The sequence below is a fragment of the Furipterus horrens genome, unplaced genomic scaffold, assembly GCF_987537825.1.
Source record: "Furipterus horrens unplaced genomic scaffold, mFurHor1.1.pri manual_scaffold_11, whole genome shotgun sequence".
Taxonomy (NCBI): domain Eukaryota; kingdom Metazoa; phylum Chordata; class Mammalia; order Chiroptera; family Furipteridae; genus Furipterus; species Furipterus horrens.
Window position 1 is genome coordinate 3,818,242 of NW_028327181.1, and position 25,130 is coordinate 3,843,371.

The 25,130-nt window shown below is 51.3% G+C and overlaps 1 protein-coding gene across 1 annotated transcript in view; it reads right to left on the reverse strand.

Annotated features, from left to right (window-relative positions):
- Positions 1–4,323: 4,323 nt before the first annotated feature.
- Positions 4,324–25,130, reverse strand: part of P2RX7 (purinergic receptor P2X 7) — a 30,957-nt gene continuing 10,150 nt past the window's right edge. The window contains exons 3-13 of the mRNA XM_090291410.1: positions 24,345–24,413; positions 21,753–21,825; positions 20,613–20,709; positions 17,322–17,402; positions 16,582–16,711; positions 14,216–14,352; positions 10,326–10,416; positions 8,643–8,708; positions 8,407–8,556; positions 6,580–6,681; positions 4,324–4,857 (exon numbers count right to left, since the gene is read on the reverse strand). Coding sequence (XP_090147536.1) covers positions 4,363–4,857; positions 6,580–6,681; positions 8,407–8,556; positions 8,643–8,708; positions 10,326–10,416; positions 14,216–14,352; positions 16,582–16,711; positions 17,322–17,402; positions 20,613–20,709; positions 21,753–21,825; positions 24,345–24,413 — 1,491 coding nt within the window. The 3' untranslated portion in view covers positions 4,324–4,362. The remainder of the gene's footprint in view (positions 4,858–6,579; positions 6,682–8,406; positions 8,557–8,642; positions 8,709–10,325; positions 10,417–14,215; positions 14,353–16,581; positions 16,712–17,321; positions 17,403–20,612; positions 20,710–21,752; positions 21,826–24,344; positions 24,414–25,130) is intronic.

A 25,130-nucleotide genomic window follows, 5' to 3' on the forward strand; every position in this document is an offset into this window, starting at 1 on the left:
TGACTTAGTGTCGTCAGTTACTGAGCAACCGAGGGAATTTAACTTAAAAACAAGGAAGAGTTGGTTTAAAAAATAAATAAGGTGCCAGGACAATTCACTGAAGAAAGAATAGTCTTTTCAACAACTGGACATCCACATGCAAAAGGATCAAGTTGGACTCCTAATTCCTACCATCCACACAAATTAACTCAGAAAGATCAAAGACCTAAATGTAAGAGCTGAAACTATTAAGCCTCAGATGAGAACGTAGGTATAAATCTTTGTGAGCTTGGACTAGGCAAGTTTTTTTTTTAGGTACGACACCTGAAGCCCAGGTGACGAACGAAAAAAAATAGATAAGTTGGACGTCATCCAAATTAATGTTTGCTACATTGTTGTGGAAGTCTCCTTGTTTGTGCGCATCGTTTCCCTCCCTCTGTCTGCCTAAGTGATTGCTCTGTATAATAGTTGGTGACTGAGAGAGAAGAAAAGCACAGAGGGACGGGCCACCGACCTGATGAGAATATGTTAAGTTTCCGTTGTCTGGGTGCCGGTTAAAACAACCCTGCAGTGCAGCTGTAAGTTAGCACAGCCAGCAGGGAGTGTTTGTGGGGGGCAGCGTTCTGTCCCTTTCTTCAGTTGCTTCCCTTTCTCTGGTTTTTATTTTTCCCTGTTTCTCTGTCAGTAAGAAATTCCATGGGAAGTGGGGTGACAAATGGTAGTTACTTTCTTTGGGTCAGTTGAGGGTCAAGGGGTCCCTCTCCTGTCCTGAGAATTATCCAAAATGCTCACCTCTTCCCTCTCCCTTCTGCTAGTCTCTTTCATTTTTTAAAAGATTTTATTGATTTATTTTTAGAGAGAGGGGAAGGGAGGGAGAGCAACACCCATGTGCAAGAGAAACATTGACGGGTGGCCTCTTGCACGCCCCCAACTGGGGATCTGGCCCGCAACCCAGGCATGTGCCCTGACGGGGAATCGAACCATCAACCTTTCGGTTTGTGGGACTATGGGAGACCGGTGTGTGTGGTGCAGAGGGCTGTAGCCGCTGTGCGGAGCGGGGACTGAAACACGGGCCCATAAGCCTTAACCGGCAGGCAAACGTGTCCCACATACCATACTGGTCCCACATTCTGGGGGTTTAGAAGTAGAATAGGAATGCAACATACTCTTTGAAGCTGATGAAGCCCGCTTGCTCTGTGTAGCCCCAAATTCTTACCAGTAGGATGTGAAAACAAAATGTCTAAGTAAAAGAGGCATCTGGAGTTCTGTGATGGGCCTTGGCACCTCCCAGTCTTGCTGTCCTGATTTATGTTACCCTTTGTTACTCCCAAGCATTTGGTGGAGGCCTGCATGCTTACCCCGTGCATTTCCGCACGTAGCAAACTCAATAAAAACTAATTGAGAAAGGAGCGATCAGTGATCTCCTCTGAGACACACTCCCCTTCTGTCTCCTCAGACAACTCGTTTCTGAGTCAGGTCTCCCGTCCGCGCCGAGGGAGCTGCGGGACAGGTCACTCTGGCCCGGGACGGCGCCCAGCCCCTGAGCCACACCGGTCAGGGTGTGCTGCTAGCCTCCGTGAGGCACCATCAGCTTCAGCTTTCTGTTTGGCCCCAATCAGCCAGTCACAAGTTCCAGGTTGTCACCTGTACCTGGGACCCCTTGGCTCGAGACTGGGGGTTCCCATAACCCCCTCCCGAGGTTCAATCCTTTGCTATAATGGCTCTTAGACCGCAGGGGAACACTCACTTACATTTACGGCTTTATGACAAAGCATATAATAAAAGACAGGAGAACAATGATATGAAGAGTTACACAGGATGGGGGATGGAGGCGTCCTGAGTGTAGACGCTTCTGTACCGGCAGCCTGGGGCGCGCCACCTCCCAGCATGCGGGTGTGCTCATCGATCCAGAAGCCCTGGGCTCTTCATGGTGTAGACGGTTTTGTGGAGGTGGCATCGCGTAGGCCTGATCTGTTATTAACGCTGTTTCCAGCCCCTCCCCCTTCTGGAGGGCAAGGGGGTGGGACGGAAAGTTCTAAGATTCTAAGCATGACTGGGTCTTTCTGGTCACCAGCCCCCACCCTGAAGTTACCCAAGAGCCCACCAGAAGTCACCCTGTTAGAACACAGACACTCTTATCACCCAGGAAACGCTAAGGGATTTAGGAGCTCTGTGTCAGGAACTGGGAGACAGAGACCAGATATACATCTTATGTCTTAGTGCTCAGTGGGTATATGTTGGATGAATGGGTCAGTGAATGAGCTAACCATTATTCAGGGATATTCCGAGAAAAGGAAGGAAAAGGAACCCTTCAATAATCGTGAATTACGTACATTATTTTTTTATTATCAAAACAGGTTAAGACGTCTACGTTGCCAAACAGAATTAGGAAGTGTTTAGGAAATGGTTCCCTCTAAGGAGAGAAACGCAAGTCCATTACCAGTTCTACATGAGATCGGTCAGTGTTACAAGAAAAGCGGGATTCTGATACAGAGATGAAGCTGTGAGTACCGTGCAATCGCCGTAACAGAAGGGTGCACTTAGGTACGAGAAGGCAGAGCCCACAAAATGGGATTCTCCCCGGCATGCCCTTGGCGCTGACATTACTTTATGCAGCTGACCAGCTGTAAGAATGCAGCTACGATGCATGTGCTGTAGGAGGGGCACACCATCGCCCTCTCACTTAGAGCACCTGGGGGGAGGGGGATCCAGTGATGACCTGTCACCCCAAATTCTGACTCCGCAAGGTAACAGAAACTCGCCAGGAATGGGTGCCAGAAACCAAAGGGATAAAGACTCAGGTCATCAGAATGGAAATCTGTAGCTGTTGCGAGAATTCTGGGGGTAGGAATTTCAATTTGGAAGTCATATGTAATCCACTTAAAAATATCTTGAAAAGGTAGCAAAAATAAAAGTTCAGTCTGGCCCAATTAACTGGATTCCTGAGTTGAAAGCCAGATAGAATCCTGGGTCACCAAGAGAAGGGTTTTATTCATCTTATTTTAATACAGTAGAAAGCTGCCGGTTTTTTTAAAAAGTAACAAAATGGTAAATCTTAGAATATGTATAAAAAAACCACAGACCCTTCATCAGTCACAGCATTGAAGAGTGGACTCTATTTATTCTTTAAAGTCGTTGTTGAGAAATAGTCAATTCTAGTGCCAGAACCGCAAAAAGGAAATCTGCAGGAGGATCCTAAACATGGTCAAGGTTGCGGTGCTGGTCGCTTTTGAAGTAGCATCCAGACTGCCTCCCCTTTAACTGGCTGAAAAGGGTGGGATGTTAAAAGCGTAAAGGCAGCCTTTCCCAGTGTTTCGCAGCAGTGGGTACGTCCAGTCTAGAAACGTGACGCAGTTGGGATGTGTTGGGTAGCTTGGTAGTTACGGTCGATGGGCTCCGGGGCTGTGCTGGTGGGTTGCCTGGTCTGGTCTGCAGCCCCCTTGGTCCAGGCCCCCGAAGACCTTTAGAACAAGGGAGGGTAGGTCCCCAGGAGTCAGGCCTGCTCTCTTGCCCCAGTTATCTGTTGTTATGTAACAAAGAACCCAAAACATAGTGGCCTAAAACAATGTTCTTCCGTGGGTTTACCGGGCAGCTCTCCCTTGGGGTGGGGGTGGGGGTCACAGGCAGTTGCAGACGTGCGTTCGCAGGCTCTGGGATCATCTGCTTTTCTTCTCGCCCACGTCTGGTGACAGGGATTGTGTGATTTGAACGCGGGAACTGGTCGGGATCCCTCCTCTCCATGTGGCTGCTTGGGCTTCCTCACGGTCTCAGGGCGGTCAGACTTTCACCTGGAGGCTGGCTTCGTTCCCAGCAAGAGCGTCACGGGACAGGGAGTGGAAGCCGCCAGCCTCTCAAGACCAAGACCTTGAAGCAGACGCAGCAGCACGTCCACTACTGAACAAGCGATCAGAGCCACCCAGTCACCACAGGAGGCGACATGACCCTCAGGGCTTGAGGGACAAGTGCCAAAGCATTTGTGGCCACTTGGAATCCTCCACATTCTCCAGCCAGGACCCAGGACCCGAAGGGTTTGTTCATAGCTGGGCATTAGCCTCGTCCGACCTCATCGTGAGCTGCTTTGTGCCCACGCAGCTCCTGGAGCACCCACGCGGACGTTTCCTCCCCGGAGCTGTGTGAGAGAGCAGGCTGGATAATAAGGCGACCGAGGCCCAGCGGTGAAAGGCCACCCAGCTTCCGAGGGACGGCCCCTGTCTGCGCGGAGGGGTCCTGGCTGGCTGACCCGGGGCTCTCTGCCCTCGGACGCCGGCAGCGCTGTCGCGGAGCAAAGCCCGCTTCCCTTTGTCCGAAGAGCTGGCCACGGAGCTCTGCAGCTGAGGCTCCAGGCGCCGCGGAGGTGAGGCCCCCGGGCTCCGCGCGGCCCCATCAGCAGGGACTCCGGAAGCCGCTGTACTGGCCCTCGCTCCTGGGAAACGCTTTCCGGATCCTCCAGCGGCAGCAGCTGGGCAGGACGGCGAAGTCCGCCAGGTCCCGGGAGCCGAAGCGCCAGACGGCGTAGCGCCTGTAGGCGCAGTGGCGCAGCCGGCGGTCGGCGGTGGCCGCGTCCAGCGCGAGCAGCGGCTCCTGGTACAGCAGGAGGGACAGCAGCGCGCGCCGGGACAGCACGAGCTCCCCGAAGGGCGCCGAGGCCGTGATGCAGGCGCCCGGCCTCCTGCGACAGCACAGCTCCTCCAGGCACCGCCGGCTGTCGGGGAGGCGCGACGGCAGGCAGCGTCCGCACTGGCACCAGCCCGGGGCGCCGGGTCTAGCGGTCGCCTCCTCACTGAGCAGCTGCATCTCCTCTGCTTGTCCCGGAACCGGGGGTGCGTCTGGGAGACACAGGGGCAGCCTGGACACGTCTGTGAAATCCATCAGGGGTCTCTGGAAAAGTCCAGTTTCCAAACCTGTCAGCAACGACAACCCCTGCAGTTCTAGGGTCTTCGATTTTATTATTAGCTTATAAAATTATATTTTATATGACGTGAGTACTAGTAGCTCTCATGTGGTAAGTGCATGTATCAGGGCAGTAATAGTCTTTTAAGCTCTGGCTGGTGTGGCTCAGTGGATTGAGCACCAGCCTGCGAACCAAAGGGTGGCTGGTTCAATTCCCAGTCAGGGCACAGGCCTGGGTTGCGGGCCGGGTCCCCATTTGGGGGACACGCAAGAGGCAACCACACATTGCTGTTTCTCTCCCTCTCTCTCCGTCCCTCCCTTCCCCTCTCTCTAAAAGTAAGTAAATAAAATATTTTCTAAAAACAGCCTTTTACAAGCATTGTGTCATTTAAGCCTTCGGAGAATCTCATGGGCTCTGTGTCCCTACAGCCATTGTGCAGACGTAGGAAGGGAAGTTCTGAATAGCCGGGCCTCAGTGCAGACCTCACCTTGTCACGGAGACCGTCGTGCCCTGACCACCCCATCTAGGTGGCTCCCCTCCCCCGGGTCATTCTCTTACTGTCGTGAGCGCCTGTGTGCTTCCTAGTGCTGACTGCCACCTGAAATGATCGCTTTAATCGATATGTTTACTTGATGATGCTTCTGCATGAAAGCAGGGGCCCTGCCTGCTTGCTTATTGTCATATCCCCAGGGCCTAGGGCAGCACCCAGCGCATGGGAGGCCGTAAATATTTGTCAGCTTAGCTCCACTTTCTCCTTTCCCACCAAGGCTCCTTCTTCTGGCGAATCTGTTTGTTATGCCCCAAAGGGAAAATGCTGTAACTGCCATCATTTATACGTGTCTGCTCTTTGTGACATTACCTCCCTTCCTTCACCGCGCAAAGGAAGCCTGAGTCAAGCACCTTAAAAGGGCACAGGTCTTATACATGAGTGTGCACAGCAGCACCCTTGGGTTTCCGTCTCGTAGCCTCCAGCGCTGCGAGGGTCCACTTCTGTGGCTTTAAGCTGCTTAGTTTGTGGTCATTTGTGACGGCAGCCTTAGAGAACTAATGCGTTGGTGACGATGCGCAACGACCAGAGCTGCCGGGACGAGGGCGGGTTAGAACACCCACGGAGAGCCACGTGTGGGGGTCACGGCCGCCGCTGAACGGACGCCTGCCTGTGAGTCAGCGGCCGCACTTTTAGGGACCGTGTTTACCCCGGCAGCAGCGCTGGCGTGATCCCCAGACAGAAACTGCCCAATTGGCCATCAGCGACAGGAGGGAAAAATAAACTGGGTGTTTATAAGATAGAAATTGTACAACAATAAGGATGAACTCTTGCTATATGCAACGTCACGGATGACCTCACAAAAATAATGCTGAGTAAAGGGAACCAGACATTCAACAGAATATATAATGAGTACGTACAATAGGATTCAAATTTTATAAACTCTAGAAGAGGTAACCACCTGAAACTAATATAATATTGAATGTCAACTATAATTGAAAATTTAAAAAAGAATTTAATTCTAGAAGAGGTAAAACATTTGAATATAGGATAATGACGACTTTTAAGGGAGGGTAATGACATCAAAAGGAAACCTGCTACTAATATTCACTTTTTTACTTTGTTAAGATTCATCAAGTAGGATTTGTACAAATTTCTAGATGTATTTATATTTACTAGTAAGTTTTCCTTTTTTAAAAAAAGATGAAATATTTTAACTTACCGGCACTTTTTCACCTTTCATGTCCTGCAGACTCCTCCCCAGTAGCTGTTCGTCCACCATTCTAATGTGGGGTTCATCCACAAAGGACACGTATTTTAATGTCTAGGGAAAGAAGTTTAAAATTTTAATCTTTTTTTGTATAGAATTAGTAAGCACGGCATAGCTGAACATATCTTAAGGCAAGTGTTATTCTCATTTACCAAGTGACGAACAAGTTCACCAGAAACTCTTGCTGACCAAGAACGAATGACATCTGAGCCTAAAGGTAAATCAGAAACGGAACCCTGTGCACCTTAATTTGTGGGCTCAGAGAACTCGCAATCACTGCCTCATGTTTATAGGCCACCCCAAACACTCTGGAAAATTTCTTTGCTGTGTTCCCTCAATGTAAGTCACTCCAGATTGAATAGCTCCAGAAAGTTCTCCTATGGAGACTTAAATTATTTATATTTTCATTAAGTTTCATCCCATCTTGGGCCATGAAACTGCTTATTTTTAGCTGCAAAGATGATGAACTTTTATTTCAAACTGTACATACGTGCACAATGGACAGACTTGTGCATTCATCTGCTGGAAAAGGACTGAATTGTTCTTGGATGAAGGAAAGGCAGAGAAACCCTCTTTGTTGGGTCTGAGTGCTAGAGAGTTCCCTTTGGTTGGGGGAAATCACGGAGCTGAGTGTAGAGGAACTGCTTCGTAAAGTCCCAATTCAACCGTCGAAACGGTACAGGTGAGCTGAGTACCTTTGACCGGTCCCCCATCCTAGGCTTCTTTCCAGAAGGAATCATGGTCACTTTTGTGTGTGTCCAATGCCTTTGTGTGTGTGTGTGTGTGTGTGTATAAAACCCCCCTACATATATATGTGTGTGTATAATATGTGTAAAAATGTATAGAATAAATAACAATCTATAGAATATATGTGTATGTGTATACATGTACTTGTATAAAATACATGTAGACAATACACAGAATTAGTTTATGTGTGTAGTTGTGTTGTAACCTGTATTGTCCCATATATATTATTCTGTAGTTTGCTTATTTCTCGCAACAAAACATCTTGGATGTTCATTAGCACCTACAGCACGGTGGTTAGGAGCGTGGGCTCTGAAACCAGCCTGTCTAAGTTGGAGTTTCAGCTCTACCACTAACTAACTAGCTGCACGGCCTTGGGCGGATTATTGCACCCTCCTCTGCCTCAGTTCCCTCATCTATAGAAAGAGATAATACACCCCCTGTCTGTAGGGCAGCTGTGATGGTTCAGTGAGTTAAGGCCTGTAAAGCACTTTGAAGCGCTATCTAAACATTTGCCATTGGTTTGCTCGACCTCGTCCTTTTCACCTGGTGCCTGGCACTGCTTGCTGGGGATTTATCGTAACCCAGCACCTTGTCCCCGGCTGGCCCTTTGGGAAGAAGCTCTGTCTTCAGTGACTGTTGGCTGCGAGGATACCTTATACACGTGTAACCCCGGCTGCTCACGTGGCTGTTTCTCCAGGGCAGGTGTGGAGACGTGGGCATGCCGGGCCGCACAGGGGGCCCCACTTAATTGGTATTAGACGTGGCGTGTTGTCCTCTGAAGTCACTGTCCGGCTTTTTCCGGCTGTACCCACGTAATAAATCTGACAAAGCGACAAGTCCTGGAACATAAAACTCTGTTCTCCCTCTTCTCTCTCGCCTGTCCATTTTTGTTCCCGCTGTTCCCTGAGATCAAAGGTTTTCCACCGAGACAGGGTCGACTGGGGTCGAGTGCAGAGGCGTGTCCGCCCGGGGATCACGGCTCTGACTCCGGCCGGATGGTGCACGTTTCCCCGCGGCCCGACGGCGCCTTACCGGCTTTGGCTCCACGACGGCCTCGCACGTCTTCCTGTAGTAATACTCGTTGACGGCGCAGCGCTCGCAGCACGGGCAGTAAGGGTAAACGTGCGACCGGCAGCACCGGCTCGAATAGGCGCTGATGAGGAAGTCGATGAACATGGTGGCCTGGAAGAACCCAGACGCGGGCCACGTTAGCGAGACTTCTTCTGGCCAGAGCGTTTTCCTACAGCGCGGGAAGGGGAAGGCCTTACCAAACCGAAGTAGGAGAGGGTCGAGCCGATGTACACGATCAGCAGGATGACGTCGAATTTTCCTCCCTGGAAGCAGAGCGGGAAAGGTTACTCGGCTGGAATTCAGAGCCACGCTCTTCGGTTGTTAGTTACCGCGGCGGGGGGTGTCTGGTGCTGTGACTCGGATCAATGAGTCCACGGGGTTCAGGGCCACAGAGGCTGCGGAGACTGAGAAGAGGACTCTCGTCCTGCCTTCCCAGATGTGCTTGGAAACACGCATATTTTCAACAAAGCGGCGCGCAACCCCCACGCTGAGGGGAGACCCATGGAAGGCTGTTGCTTCAGACAAGGTGAGGGTTTCGGACAAGCTTAGCCTCGAAGGGGCCTGAGGTTGCTTTGGAAGCAAAGGGGAGCAGCGTCCGCACAGACCCCTCCCTTAGGTGTCCCTGCGTCTTTTGCTCTCCACGGTCTCTCTACCCTCTCGCTGTACCTCAGTGACTCTTGTGCTGCTTGTCACAGTGCTGCCCAGACAGTGCGCTGTGGGGCAAGGCGGCCTGGGCCTGTGTTGATGTTTCGCATGCCCAGTACCCCCTCCTTCCTTCTGCTGGAGGCAGCACCCCAGTTTCCTCTGGAGAACTCTCTCCGTCCCCGCTCGGTGTGGAGGGGAGACTATGCCATAAGGCGATTGCTGCCTGACCTGCGGGCTGGGCACAGGCTGACCAGGGATTGCCTACCCCGGCCCCCCCGTTCATTCTGACATAGAGCGGCACCCCTGCCTGCCTCCTGCTGCTCGCTGGCTCCTGGAACGGGCCCTCATCCGGATCTCATCAAGCGTGTAAAATCATTCCCCGTACCTGGTAGCATTCAGGTGGGAGCACCCATGACTGTCCCCTTCCTGCCCTGTGGAATCCGTTGGCACTTGTTATGCTTGCAGCTGCCCACAACGCACCCTGTATGTAAGCTTCGCTTCATAAACTCTCCTGCCAGACTGGGGTGACCTGCAACTTCCTTGCGTCTTTCCCTGACCTCCACTTACAGAGATAGATTTCCCACCCCAGGGCCTTCCCCGGGGTCTGTGTGTACTAACCCTTGGTCCATGTAGTTTTGGGGGAAGGAGCTGGCTGAGGGCTGGTCCAAGACCAGCCATGGAGAGAAGGACATAACCCCGGTCACGGTGGTTAGGGGAGGCTGTTACACCGGTAAGATGTAAGGAGCAGCCTTCCACCGCCGCACAGAGGTGGCCAGCAGAGGGGAGGACAGATGTGAGCCACGGAGGGAGGCAAACCCTTGGTGACGATGTCTGAGGATCTGGATCCAGCCATGCCAGAAGCTGAAATGGCCCCTGCGTCTTGCAGTGCCGTGAACTAAAAAAAGAAGCCTTTCTTTCCGAAGCCAAGTTGAGCTGGCTTCCGTTACTAATCACTGTATTTTGCAGAGGGATTTCTTTCTTCTTCTTCTTCTTTTTTAAAGCATCAGAAAACTTTGAAGTTGAATATTATATATTCCCCCTGTCTCACGCTTGTACTCATCAGATGTTCCTGGACAGGACCCCAAGGACATCTTCCCCCTCTCTTATCCCACCGGTGAGAGGCATCGTGCCAGCTAATGACTGTCACCAAGACACCCACCCCTTGAGGCGCGACAGCGATAATTAGGACGCCGTGGCAGGAACGCAGGTGCCCGTGGCTGGGGGCGGAGACTTACGGTGCCAAACACCAGGATGTCAAACCGGATCCCAAAGGCTTTGATCAGAGTTCGTTTTTCAACCTTGTTTTCCTTGTAGTACTTGGCGTATCTGTAGGAGGAAGAAGAGGATCCATACTTATAAAGAGCTGTCTGAAAGTGCTGGGGCTTTATGAAAAGAAAAATCAAAACAATGGCTGCTCTAGGCCTCCTCATCCACCTTCTAGCTCTGCTGTGGTTGGCGGATGGAAGAACACAGTCGGAACCCGTGGGCTACTTGCTCTGACCGCCGGGAACCGGAGCGCGACTGCCCCGCGCCATTGCCTCTATTCCCACCCTCACAGTGATGGAGAGTCTGCTTTTTGTTGAAGGTTAACAGGCCCAACTTTAAGCCAATAACACAGGATTAAGAAAAAGCGAAGGTTAAAAAAAAAACAAAAAACCTTCAAGCCGTCTGATTATTTCTTAAGAGGGAAAAATAAATTTTCTAGAACCAAGTATTGGTGGGGGGGAATCTCAGATACTGATCACTGGATTGAGGATGCTCCCTCAGCCATCTGTTCTGACTGTATATTTTTTAGATTCCATGTTTGTCTATTTGGCATCCTTCATCACAGGGCCAAACTCACAGCTAACATGGTTTACGTCTTCCCGGTAAGCCAGCTTTTGGGAGTGCGTGAAAATCAGGTTACAAACTCTCCAACCGATCCTGAGTCCATGTACCCAGCCACCTTTGGACCGAATTCTCACACATCCAGCCAATATTTTCGCTGCCTGAGATCACCCAGGGTCGGGTACCAGACAACCAGAGTCACCCCGCCCCCCGGCCCCAGGGCCCAGAGTCCAGGGCCCGTCCACATTACTAAGCCGGTCAATGCCCAGCTGTTCACCCTGCGCCCCTCGCCTCTCCCCAGGCGAACATGGGAAGGGCTCTGGGTCACGCTTCCCCCTCGCTCCTTCCTCCTGCCCCAACCCGGGGCTCCCCCCTGTGGCTCCCTGCGGCCCCCTCCTTTCTTCTTTCCATGGCGGTCACCTCTCTGTGTCATCGCTCAGTCACCTCCTAGATTAAGACCCAGGCACCCATCATAATCACCCCAAATATGCATTTATCACCAGAGCTACTGTCGGGAAATATGTGTTTTATTTTCCACAAACAATTAGGGAGACGTAAACCACAGGCCTCAAGAAACTTTTAAATCTGTCCCCACCCTGCCTTGCCACCTTTCAGGGGTGGTTTTCATGGAAAGGTAGATGTTTTCTCTCTGAGTTATTAATTCACAACCTATTTACAACTGTGGGGAGAAAACAGAAAACAGGACAGATGCTCGGCCAGACTACAGTATAGAGCATCTGAAAGTTTTTTTTTTAACTCTCAAAATCTGACATTGAGATCGGTTAGTTTCAGGCGCTCTGACATGTTTCTGGCCAGAAGGGTTTCAGTATCTTTGCATCTGGTCGTCCTCATTCCACCCCAGCTCTTTCTTCTGCTGCCCCGTTGGGTGACTTGCGTTTCAATACACAGAGCAGGCGCGTCCGGCCACCCCACGCCCCGCGGCTGCGTGATCGCTTTCCACAAGCGCGTTTGACTGGGAAAGTTAACGTCGCGCGATATAAATACTTGAATGTCTGCTCTCAAGGTCTGGGTGGAGTGATTCTCAAACCGAGGGCAAGAATCATTTGGGAAATGTGTCCAAAGCAGGTGCGTGGGCCTTATGACCAAAGGGTGGCTTCAGAAGGTCTGATGTGTTTCCAGGAGAGGTGCCAAGTGGCCCTGGGGCAGGGGGCCAGGGGCCACACCCTGGGAAACAGCAGGCCCGGGACAAAGATGTTCTCTGCACACTGTAACCGATTAAACAGTCTCCCCCAAAACGACACATCCCAGTACCTGTCCCCTATACCTATGAATGTGACCGTATTTGGAAACAGAGTCTGCAGATGGAATTAAGGACCTGAAAATGAGACTCTCCTGGATTTAAGGCGGCCCTAAATCCAGTGACTGGTGTCCTTCCAGGAGAAAGGAGTGGGACAGCTGAAACAGAAACAGGGAGAGGCCATGTAAAGCGAGAGGCAGCGATTGGAGTGACACAGCCAGAGGTTAAAGAAGGCCTGGAGCCGTCAGAAGCTGGAAGAGGCAAGGGAGGACCCTCCCTGAGAGACTTCAGAGGGAATCTGTCCCTGCTGACCTCTCGGTTTGGGACTTCTGGCCTCCAGAACTATGAGAGAATACATTTCTGTTGTTGGAGCCACCACGTTTGTGGCCACTCGTTACAGCAGGCACGGGAGACTCATACACACACACAGCCCTCGGAGCCAGAGGGGAGTGCCAGGCGTCCTGTGGGTCTGCCTTAGCTACCCATCCTGGAACTAAACTGAATCGCACGTCCACCTATTAAGGACTGCTGCCATGGACATCTTCTGGTAAAAAACAGAAATTCTGCAATGGGATCATCCCTTCAAATTCCTGTTTTACGAAGTTATATTTTTTCATATACCCTCCTATAACCTATAATTGCCTTCTCTTTTGTCTGGCTGTTGGGACGATTTATTTTTGGCTAGAGATGTCTTCTGGTGCTCGTTCCAGACCACAAAAGCTCTAACACTTTGTTCTACAAGACTGTGAACGTCACAACCACCTCAGTTCTTTGGAAAGCTCAGAACTCTCTGGGAGCTAACGTTCTTAGGCTTAGCCCGGCGGGCCCCTCGAAGGGCATTTGCTACATCTGGTCGGGGCCTTGCCCTGCGTGCTCCTGCCAATTGCCAAGGAAACGGCCTGCAGGGCGGTCAGGGAGCGCTGAGCCCATCCTGTCCCCTTGCTCATGGCTGTACGCCTCGTCAGTAGAGCAGCGGGGGGTTGATCAAACGGTTACCGAGACCTGGCGCTGGTCTCAGGGCCCTGCATGGAGCTCCGCTGTCCCAGAGGAGGCCAACAGCCTCTGTGTCCTGATCTCCACCAGCCTTTAGTCAAGGATTTCAAACTCCACTGCCCACAGGGGCCCAGCAGGTAGCAGAAATGAGTCATGCAGGCCAGGTAGAGGCCATGAGGAGTGGTGGGGACAGGGCAAACCCCGAATCATGCCCTTTCTAAAGGGAGCTGCTCGTAGCTCCAGCTGAGTGCTGCTGTGTGGGCTGGGAACCTAGAGTCGTCAAATGGTTTAATTTCCTTTTTCCAAATAGTTTAATTGTTCAAGACAAGTAGGAAGTCTAGATTTTTATGTAGACTGTCTCAAGCTTCGAAACATTCTGCAGGCCAGTAAATAAATAAATATTATAAATACATACCTACATACAAATATACATAGTTGAAGGCTGTTTGCCAGTTTTGATGTCACTTTAACATCTAAGAAGAAAGTACTTTTGGGTGGTAGGTGATAACAGCCTTGACCCACACGTCTTAAACTGGAGCGTGCCCATAAATCTCCCGGGAATCTTGTTAAAATGCGGATTCTGATTCAGTGAATCACGAGTGGGGCCTGCGATCCCGCATTATAACACGCTCCCGGGGGAGGCCCATGCTGCCGTTTCCAGGGGCACCCCGGGTAGCGAGAACTGGGAGCGCCGGAATCCCAAATTATAAGTGTGCTATGCGCTCCCATCAGCCTCGTGAAAACGTTGGTCACCCGAAGGAACCTTCACCAGACAGTGACCGATTCTCTCAGGGTGCAGGAAGTATGGTGGTGTCGGTCCTCTTCCGTGTTTTCCCCAGTATTGTTTCTGTTTTACCAAGAGTGTCCCTCTTCCATAATGAAAAAGAAAAAATTCATGCGCCACCCCCATCTTAGAGGAAACCCTTTCCCTTCATCCTGTTGCCTTGGGAACCAAACCTGGAAAACTGCTGGGGATGATGCCCTTCAGCAGGAGCCTGGGAGGCCCCAGGGAGCCAAGGTGGCCTGTCTGACCTCGGGCACTGTTACCTGAAGTTGTAGCCAGGGTACAAGGACTCGTTGGTAATCTTGTCGTCAAGGCGACGGAAACTGTACTTCGGGCGGCAGGAATGGGACCAGCTGTCGAGGTTGCAGTCCCAGTAGATCTCGATGCCCATGATTCCTCCCTGAGGAAGACAACAGGAGGCCATCCCTCAGTCCTGCCGGACGTGGGGTCCCGCCTCCGGACCTCTCCCTGCGTGGTGGCGGGGACTCCAGGAAAGGTCTTCTCTTTGGAGGGAAAGAGCCGCATGACGGCTGCAGAGCCGGGCGCGCGTCCTGTCCTGCTCACCCCGGTGTCACTGAGGCCACTCGCCGCGGCACAGCTCCCTGCCCGTCGTCCCGTCTGGGACTCACGCCATTCGATTTCCTTTTCTCAAATCTAACTCTCAGCAGGGCCCCTGCATCTTGGCACCCCTATTACAGACTAAGTGGGGATTGTTGGACTGAAGCGCGGGGCGCCCCGCACGCGTCTCCTGCTTCCCCTCCCGATGCCCCTCTGCAGGAAGCCCCACTCCAGACGGCCTCCACGTCTCCTAAACACGCTCTGGACCTGCCTTCCCTTTTGTTTTCAAGCAGCTTTACTGAGACGCAGCTCACATACCGTTCGCCCACGTAACGCGCACAACTGAGCAGATTTTAGGACATCCTCGTAGATGTGCAGCTGTTACCACGATCGATTTTCCACTTTCATTACCTCCGGAAGAAATCCCGTAACCCTTAGTCGTCCTCGCTCCGTCCCTGCTCCCGGTCCTAAGCACCCCCTTTCTGTCTCTATAGGGTCCTTTATTCTGACCTTTCGTATGAATGTATCAGATAATATGTGCCTTCTTTCACTCAGCATAATGTCTTAAAAGTTCATCCACATGCCCTGGCTGCTGTGGCTCAGTGGATTGAGCGTTGGCCTGTGAACCAAAAGGTTGCCAGTTCGATTCCCAGTCAGAGCACAGGCCTGGGTTGCAGGCCAGGTCCCAGTTGGGGGGGTGGGGGCGTGTGAGAGGCAACCAATCAATGTATCTCTTGCACAGTGATGTTTCTCTCCCTCTTTTCTCCCTCCCTTCCCCTCTCTCTAAATATAAATAAGTAAAATCTTAAAAAGAAAAGAGAACTTTACCCACATTATAGTGTGTATCTTTTTCATGGTGGAAGAATATTCCATTGTATGGATATACTGATATATTTGGTGCCTCCATTCATCCTTTGATGGACATTTGGGTTGTTTCCACCTTTGGGCTGTTGTGACCAAAGCTGCTACGAACATTTATGTACAAGTTTTTGTGTGGACATATGTTGTCGTTTCTCTTGGGTATTCACTTAGGAGTGGAATTGCTGGGTATACTTCGAACTTGTAAATCTGGGCCCTTGCCCTTTCTCCCAATGCAATGTTTCTCCCACCCACTTCTCTAGCGAAATCCCCCTCATCCTCCAAGACCCAGCTTATGTCCTTCCTCAGCTGTCCCATCTGCCTGGATTCAAGGTGACCGTCTTCTCCTCTGAACTTCTAAGGCAGCTCTTAATCTCTTACCTATACCTGTACTTTTTTCTTTCTACAAATATATTTTGAGCACTGACAAAAATATTTCATTGAATCCTATTTCATTGAATCTTAGACCCATTGCTTGTAAGACAATTTTTGTACATTCCTCTAAGGAGAAAACGCTGCCCATTAAATTGCGAGGCTCCATCCATTGAAAACACTTCCTGATTTCAGAACTCTTAAAATGTGGAAAATGCCTTTGAGTCATGAAATACAGCATCTCGAGACAGTGGGCTAGAAGCTAGGGACACAGGGATGTGTCACTGGCAGGCTCTGACTCGGAGAAAGGAGAAATCATACAGAATAACCAGTATCGTCATTTATTGTCAGGCACTGAGCCAAGAATGCTACGTACTAGAGTGACTATCTAATGTTTTTGTCACGCGTCACCCAAAGAGCTACGAAATGCAAGGAATGTACCTCTAGGAGGTGGAAAAGGGGAGGAAACGGATTCTCCCCTGGAGCTTTAGGTGGGAGCAGGGCCCTGCTGGCACCCTGATTTCGGCTGTAAAACTGGTTTTGGACTTCTGATCTCCACAGTGTGAAAAGAACGTGTGTTCTTTTAAGCCCCCAAGTTTGTGGTACTTGGGTTACAGCAGTCCCAGGAAACTGCTGTGCCAAGTGTCTCACCCCCAGGGCTGCTGAGGGATGCGATGAGGGGGTGCATGCAGTGAGACTCCTTGGCCCGTGCACGGGTTTACTAAATGCTCCACAAAGGGAACCTCATTACTAAGGCCCGATGGCTCAGCCTCTTGGCCGCTTGCCAGCTTCCGTCCCATGACGCCACGCCCGCACCGCATGGCACAAAGGCACCACCAACCTGAATTGCCACTTCTGAGAAGTTATCTCTTGTTTCTTGGAAGATATCTCCCAGCCGGAAAATGGGGCACTGTGGATCCTGAGTCTTGTGAAAGGTGCAGGTCTTGTTGAAACCTGGCAAGATGTTCTTCCTGCACAGAGTGAAAAGCAAACAAACATCCCCACTGAAGACTGGGATCCGTCTCTCGCATGGGAATGAGCCGGGGGGTGTGTGTGACTGGGCTCCTGGGGACCCCCAGTGAGCTCCGCCTCCTGTCTTCACACCCTTGAGCGGTCCCCTCCCGCACTGAAGCCGGGTTGTCTGTGTGACCAATAGCACATGGCGAAAGGGATGGTGCATCACTTCCAAGTTAAGTTGTAAAAGACTGCGACTCCCGTTTTGGTCACTATCGCGTGTGCTCGCCCTCCTTCTGTCCTGGACCATTTGCTCTGGCGGAGTCACCACGTCCTCAGGACACTCCAGCCGCCCCAGGGAGAGGTCCACATGGGAGGACCCTGGCCCTCCTGCCAACAACCACTTGAGCTGGCTTGGAAGAGGGTTCTCCGGCCCCAGTCAAGCCTGGAGATGTTCCAGCCCCAAGAGAACTCGAGCTGGAACCACCCAGCCAAGTCGTTCCCAGGTCCCTGGTCCGCAGAGCCTGTGGGAGATGATGAGTGTTTGTTGTTTTAAGCCCCTTGCGTGGGGGGTGACTTGTCACCCAGCAGCAGACAGCGCTGCGGCCGGACGCTCTGGGCACTTACGTGGTGTAGTTGTGGCCGGGGAAGTCAATGTTATTCTTGATGAACACGGTGAAGTTTTCGGCGCTGTTCAGGAGCGCAGGCCTGAGCGGGAGACGGGCAGCGTGGGGGTCAGTGACGACAGGCACCGCGGAGTCGGCGGGTCACTGTGGTGAGTGACGAGGACAGCATCCTCGCGGGCAAAACCCTCTAACGTTCTCCAGGGAGAACGTCTCCCTCCCGGGGACCCCGCGGCCCTTCTCCCGCTCCAGTACAGTCCTGTGTTCAGTTCTGCGCAGCGGTGTGCTGGTAAGCGTTCACCAGCCCGCGCCCCAGGAAAACCAAAAGCCCGGCTAGGCAGCACTTACTGATCCTTGTGGCATAAATGCTCCCACCGTGTCTGATTTCAGGCTGCCGTGGGACGTCACTGAACTTGGAACGGGGAAGGGGTGAGCGTAAGAGGCTCAGAGGTGCCACAGGTCAGCTCCCTCACAGCCCAATAGGCCCGGTGTGCCTGCAGGGCTGGGCCGATACTCGTCCTATCCTACCTCCCCAGCCTTTAACACTGGGCCCCACACACAGTTGCCTCTATCGGTCACTCTCTAGAGGCTCTGAGCAGCAGGAAGCTCTGCAGGAGTTAGAGGAGCCCCAGTTCTAGCCTGCAGGAAGGCCTACCCGCCATGCATCCACCTACGCATTCAGCAAACGATTATTGTACTGGGCGTGGAAGTGGGCGCTGGGGATATAGTGACGAGTGGAAAGTTGAGGCTTCTGTCCTCATGCAGTTGACAGCCTGGTAAAGATGGGGAGAACCGGCCGGGATGAAACGGCCCAGCCGGCACCCTGCTGCCTCGCACGCCTGCGGAGACGGAAGATACGCGGTGGGGGCAGCGCCAGGAAAGGGTGGCGGGAATTTGGAAGGGGACACCGAGAACAGTCTGCTTTCTCTCCCAGGGTTTCCAGAGCACGCCAGTGGCTCGATTTGGGACGTAACGACAGAGAACGGTGTGATTCGTGCCTGTTCAGCATCCATCCCCCTCCACCCCCGTCAGCAGCCTCTCAGTTTTCTCCCAGAGGACTGGGCGGGGATGAGTCCGTCTCCTGCTCATCCCTACAGCTCCTGGGGTGGGCAAGGGACCCGGAGCTGGCCAGATAGTGTAATCCAATCTCCTTGGTCACAGTGATTGGGTCACAGATTGTCACGTGACTTAGGCCAGTGAGAACATCCCAGGGCTTTTGTAGGAACTATTGGGAAAGAAAAGTTCCTTTTCTTCTGGACTGTAGTAAAGACAGTGTAAACTGGAGTTTGCCGGACCACAGCATGAAGAGAGCCAAAATGGAAGAGAAGATAACTTGGGGGGAGGAAGAGAGAGGGAGAGAATCTTATTGACATTATTTGAAGCCTGGATCAAGCCTTACCTGAACCGATACTTTGGGACTTCTCATTTACAGGAGTCAAAAACACAAGCCAAAAAGTAACCCTTCTTTTTTTTCTGAAGCCAGCTTAGATTGCATATCTGTCGCTTGTATAAAAAAAAACCTTATACATGACAGATGCCTGCTGCATGCCAGACCATTCACCTCTCTAACATTCTAAGTCCTGTGCTTCCTAGGCAACACTCCAAGAATCAGGAATACAGGGGGCTGACAGTTTGAGAATCAAAGCCTTTCTTCCTCTTTCATGGGACTTAGAGTTCTCTATCTTGAATTACAGCTCTCTGTGCACATACCTTATCTCTTCTGTTCTATTGCAAGAGCCTTGGGACCTGCGTGTATCTAGTTCTTTTTGTATCTTACATAGACTTTAGCACAGCCTCTCGTGTGTAGGTGCGCATGAAGCAAATATCTAACACCTACAACGTGGTAGTGGACGTGCCGAATGAATGAGTGAGTCCATGAACCACTTCTGTAACTCCTCCACATGACGTCTGAGGAAACTGAAGTTTTCAGGAACTTGCTTGCCCAAGGTCACGTGAAACTACAGCGCAGGTGCCAGCACTTTGGAGGGGCACAGTGTTTTTATCTGATGAGTGATTGTTGGCAGAGCCAGGACTGAAAACCACAGGCAGTAAAGAGGCCCCTTGCCTGGAACCAGGGAGGACCTGAGTGTAGGCTAATGTCCCTGAGCAATTCCTTCTTTGATAAAGAAACTTCTCTGACCTAGAAATGAACCTGGGTGGTGCCATTAACTGACTGAGGGTCAGACAGGCTGATGCTGCCCAGTGCTTCCCATTCTGACAGTAGGGGCCTCCTCAAAAGTTAGTTTGGGGAAGTCTTTGCCCCACAGATTCTGATGATGTGGCCCTGAGTCACATTTGTCTAAGGCTGTGCTGTTCAGTATCGCCCCACATCCCCTAGGGAGGGGGACTGATGAAATTGGAGCCACATTTCAAGGGCTCATTAACCACATGCAGCTAGTGGCTCCCGTACCAGACAGCCCAGAAAGAGCACATTTCCATCCTTGTAGAAAGTTCCATTGGACAGTGCTAATCTAGAACCACCAGACTGCCAGGGGCAGATCGTGTGTGTGTGTGTGTGTGTGTGTGTGTGTATGTGTGTGTGTGTGTGTGTGTGCGTTACTGAGCACTTACTGTATGCTAGGCACTGGCTCACTCTGAGATCACTATACAGTATCATCCCATCTAGTTCTCAAAACAACCCGGTGAGGCAGGTGCAATGATTATGCTCAGCATATAGATGAGGGATTTGAAGTTCAGAGAGACTAAGCTACTTGCCCAAGGTCACACAGCAAGGAAGTGCTAGAGTCAGGATTTGAACCCAGGTTTCTCTGTTCTCTGTTGAAATGCATTAGTCCCTGTGGTTTCTGAACTTGACATCAAGTTCTGCCTTCTGGGCCTGACCTTGTGTGTTAAAGAGAAGAGTCACTGCAGGGACCACCAAATCTGTCACTGTGATCATTTAAGAAAAGTTTCTCTCCTCCCTTCCATTTATTTTCCTTCCTTTCTACTTCTGTTCTTCCCTGCCACCTCTCCCTCCTTAATCAGTCAGTATGGACACAGACAAGTCAGAATGGACCCTGCTGTAGCATTGGAGGAGGGGTCTGGGGGTGCTCTGGAACATGCTGGCACAGAAAGGGGACAGATGTACCCAGGGTGCTCAGGGTAGTAGCTATTTACCAGTCAGTACAGAAGTATTTCAATATTTCCATTAGTGCGCCCAGCATGGGGCCACTGAGCCAGGAGGAACCAGGACTTTGTGGCACTTCCCTGAGAAGAGAAGCTAGATCAGCGCCTGGCAGGGCCTCATCTACTCGCTGCTGAGGGCCACCGAGTCTGTCCCCACTCTGTGACTCACCGGGGGGCCTCTTCTGCTGCCTCGGTGGGACACCAGGCATAGACTTCACAGGTCTTCTGGTTCCCCTTATATACTATACACCTTCCGGTCTGGATTCCTGTGGGGTCCGGGGTCACAGAAGCACGTGCGTGAGAGACCCCGGGGGAAGAAACGCGCCCAACCCAAGTAAGAAACTGTTCATGCTTCTCAACCCGAGAAGCTTCAGTTTCCACGGAACCACGAGCTCACTTTAGGCTGACCAAGCAAGCAACACATCGGACAGCAGGCTTTTTTAAAAAGCACCCGAGAGAGAACACAGGAAGCCCACGGATGCTGTTCGCTCTTCTGGCGTCTTTGCGAGAAGACATGCGTGAGGGGAGCTGGACGGGGTGTATTCTCTGGCCTGGGGCCAACGGACTAGAACCTGGCTTCTCGCCAGGCATCTGAGTCCCTGCAGGAATGTGCGGCGGGTACCAGGATGTGCAAGGTCACGGGATAAACAGGACACATCTCCCTGGAACATCAGGGTCAGTTAAAGATCTCCGAGGGACAAGTTAAAGAGCAAGTGATGTCTAAATGACGTTAGTACCAACTCAAACACACACGCATTATGGAATAAGATGGGACATCCATATGCCCTTTTGTGTGTGTTTCATAACCACTGATCGTTTTCATTTCTTTGTATTCTTTTATACAGTAGCTTTTTATTGTCTTGTGCCCTTGAAGTTAAAATAAGAGATATGGAAATTCTGCAGGTTAACACAAGTATCGCCCCCAGGTGTTCTGAGCATACAAATTCAAGGGCCGTTGTCAACCTTGGGGGAAGTTCAAGACAGATTAGAATTCTCAGATGTTGCTACAAGCCATTTGATTTTTCGATCAGTCAGAACCCCGAAGGTGCTAATTCTGCAAGGTTTTCAGGAGCTCTCCTCACTAGGGAATTAAAGTCACATTCATGTCAGTAGCTGGCCCTCTGGGGACAGAGCCAAGGCACGAGCAGACAGAGGCTTGCCTGTGGCCTGCTGAGGCTGGGAGAAGGAAGCTGAGAGCCAGAGTTAAAGATCTGAACTTCGGGGCACTGTAAATGTCACCAGGATGCCAGACCGTCCACCCTCAGGGTCTCCGTGCCACAAAAAATAAAAATAAAAAACCAGAACGTACCTTTGCTCTGTGGGTCCATCCATCCCTTTTTGCAGCCCCGGTCAGAGGAGCAGAGCGTCCTGCGGGTGGGATACTGCACAGAGCAGAACAAGACAGTGAGGAGTGTCGCGTGTCCCGAAGATACAGAAAAGCAGATGTCTGTGTCCACACAAAGGGCTGCACCCAGAGGCAAGCAGCAGTGCTACTCACAGCAGCCAAAAACCAGACACAGCCCCCCCGTCATCAACTTGTGAATGGTCAAATCAAGTGTCCTGGCTCTGGTTGTTTGCTTAGTTGGTTTTTGTTTTTTTAGATTCAGTTGTTGATAGTTGAGTTTGTTGTCATTTTAATGCTCATAGTTTTGATCTTCTATTTCTTAAATAAGTCCCTTTAACATGTCATATAATAATGGCTTGGTGATGGTGAACTTCTTTAGCTTTACCTTGTCTGGGAAGCACTTCATCTGCCCTTCCATTCTAAATGAGAGCTTTGCTGGATAGTAATCTTGGTTGTAATCCTTGCTTTTCATCACTTTGAATACTTTTTGCCAGTCCCTTCTTGCCTGCAAAGTTTCTTTTGAGACATCAGCTAATAGTCTTATGGGCACCCCTTTGTAGGTAACTCTCTGCTTTTCTCTTGCTGCTTTTAAGATTCTCTCTTTATCTTTCACCTTTGGCAATTTAATTATGGTGTATTTTGAGATGGTCCTCTTTGGGTCCAACTAATTTGGGACTCTGTACTTCCTGGACTTGTATGTCTATTTTCTTCACCAAATTAGGGAAGTTTTCTTTCATTATTTTTCTAAATACATTTCAATTTCTTGCTCTTCCTCTTCTCCTTCTGGCACCCCTATGATTCAGATGTTGGCACGTTTAAAGTTGTCCCAGAGGTTCCTAAGCCGCTCCTTTTTTTTTTTTTTTTTTGCATTCTTCTTTCTTCTTTCTGTTCTGGTTGAATGTTTATTTCTTCCTTTTGTTCCAAATTGTTGATTTGAATCCCGGCTTCCTTCCCTTTATTGTTGGTTCCCTGTATATTTTTTATTTTACTTTGTGTAACCTTCATTTCTTCCTTTACTTTTTTGTTGTATTCTGAGTTCTCTGAGCATCCTTATCACCAGTATTTTGAACTCTGCATCTGAGAGGTTGGTTTTCTCCACTTCATTTAGTTCTTTTCCTAGGGTTCTGTTCTGTTCTTTCCTTTCGGCTATTTTCCTTTGCCCCCTCTACCTGGCAGCCTCCCTGTGTTTGTTTCTGTGTGTTAGGTAGAGCTGCTTTTACTCCTGTCTTAGTAGCGTGGCCTGTGTAGCAAAGGCACCTATAAATTGTGTGGGGCGGAGCCTTAGGTAATTGCCAGGGTGGGGCCACCCACTTCATTTCTTTGTGGCTGTTTGTGGTGGGCGTCTCAGAGAGGGGACAATGCTGCTGCCTGGCTTCTGGTGATTTTCCCAGCACCCACTTCTTTTCCAGTCACGTCACCCACTTCCTGTATATGACTGGTGCCCTTCCAGTTGCTGCCCTGGGGTCTGCTTATGTTCTAAGACCATGCAGGCCCTTTAAGAGGTGGAAAAAGAAGAAAGGAGGAAGAGGAGGAGGAGGAGGAGGAGGAGACTGTATTAGGAGAGAGCACGTCCACCCTGAGCTCTTAGACACTCAGATCTCAGTGCTTAGACCTTGTCACCCAGTGGGCTGAGCAAGACCCATGCGCAAGGCTGGCCCTCCCACAGGCAGGAAACCTGCTAGATAGCATCAGCGTGCAGCACCCCTCGGTGCTCAGATGGTCCCTGGTCCAGCGCAGGCGTGTTACCTGAGTGGGAAGTGGCGGGAGGGCGTGAGTAACAGGTAATGCCTAGCGACACATCGCTATAGGTAACCCTACCAGAATCACTACTTATCATCATAAAGAACAGAGGGCAGGGTGGAGAAGGGACTGAATAGGACAAATGCTTTAGACAGGGAAGAAAGTTTTCCAGAAAGAGGAGGGGAAGGTTAAGAGTATGGAGAGGGCAAAGCCGAGTTGGGAAAGACCACCTGGGCGGTGGGGGGGGGGGGGGCAGACGTGTAGCTCTAAGAAGTGGGGTGAAAAGGCGAACTTGACCTGTTTGGCAACGTTCCCATGGAGACAGTTCCCAGTGGATCGTTGTAGGGAAAGCTGCCGAAGAGGACACCTGGGTTCTAAGCTTGGCTCTGCCCCCAGTGAGCTGGGTGACCTAGGGGGAGTCACTTGACCTCTCTGATCTGCGTTCTGACCTATAAAATGGGGCTAGGGCCGCTGTTAGCCACCTAGAGTTGTGAGGCTCCACAGGAACGTGACATGCACACATGCCGAAGACCAGTGCTGTCTGATCCACGCCTCTGTCCTGCACCGGCTCCTAGTGCTGGAGTGGGGACCGAGGGGACAGACAGAGGTTCGGCGGTTACAGAGAGAGAACTGCACTGTCTTCTGGCCCGACTTCCACTCGGCCCAGACCTACGCCCCACAGAAGAGGCTCAGTGAGAACTGGTGAGCTCGAAGCCATCCCGGATCGCAATGTCCGCATTCACAAGCCCTTTCCCTGACCCGTGCTTCCTCCGGGAACCCTTATCACCGACCTCCCCGCTCTGGGTCCCCCCTCACCTGGGCACACAATCCCTGCTGCTGGCCTTCTGTCTTGAGAAAGTTTGTCATCACAAAGAAGGAGTTCCCCTGCAGAGAAAAGGGGAGAAGTCAAATGCACAGCCTTTGAGAGCAGGGCTACCTACTCATAATAACCCAGCTTGCTCAGTGCCTGGTGGCAAACCTTTCCGCTCTTCCAAGCTTCAGTATGAAAATCGCCCCGTTCTGGGCTTCAAATCAGAGATGGATGGGCCGCCCCACGGAGCGGAGGGAGGGCAGAGGCACATTCAGACAGACCGAGGCTGCCTTTTCCATCCCAGCCTCGCAGGAAAATCGCACTAAATTGAAACCCAGGAGACCTGAGGAGCTGGACGTGGGCCTGTTGGCTTCGTGAGCGCCGCTCAGCTTGTCCAGGACTTGAGCTAAGGGACAGTGGGGCCTCTTGGCACCCCGGTGACAGCTGGGGGTTTTAACGCCCCCCTCTTAGAAACAGAGAGCAGGGTGGGTTTTATGGTTTGGCAAAGCTCTCCAGCGCCCCGAGGCTACAAATGTGCCCTTTGTCCCTCCCTACCCCCCATCTGTTCCTCGGTCTGGGGATCTGAGGTCTTCCATTGACCGTTTTAATTGCACTTTCTCTTCTTCCCAATTCAGGCAGCCCCAGGCCCTTTCTCTGTGAGCCATGCCGCAGGCCTTTCTTTGTCATCTATCCCCTTCCTTTGTGTAAAAACTACCCAGGAGTGTCCCTCCACCCCCCAGACATTTTTGTAAACCAACTGCCACGCAAACAATATAGCAGGGCTGGTCCCC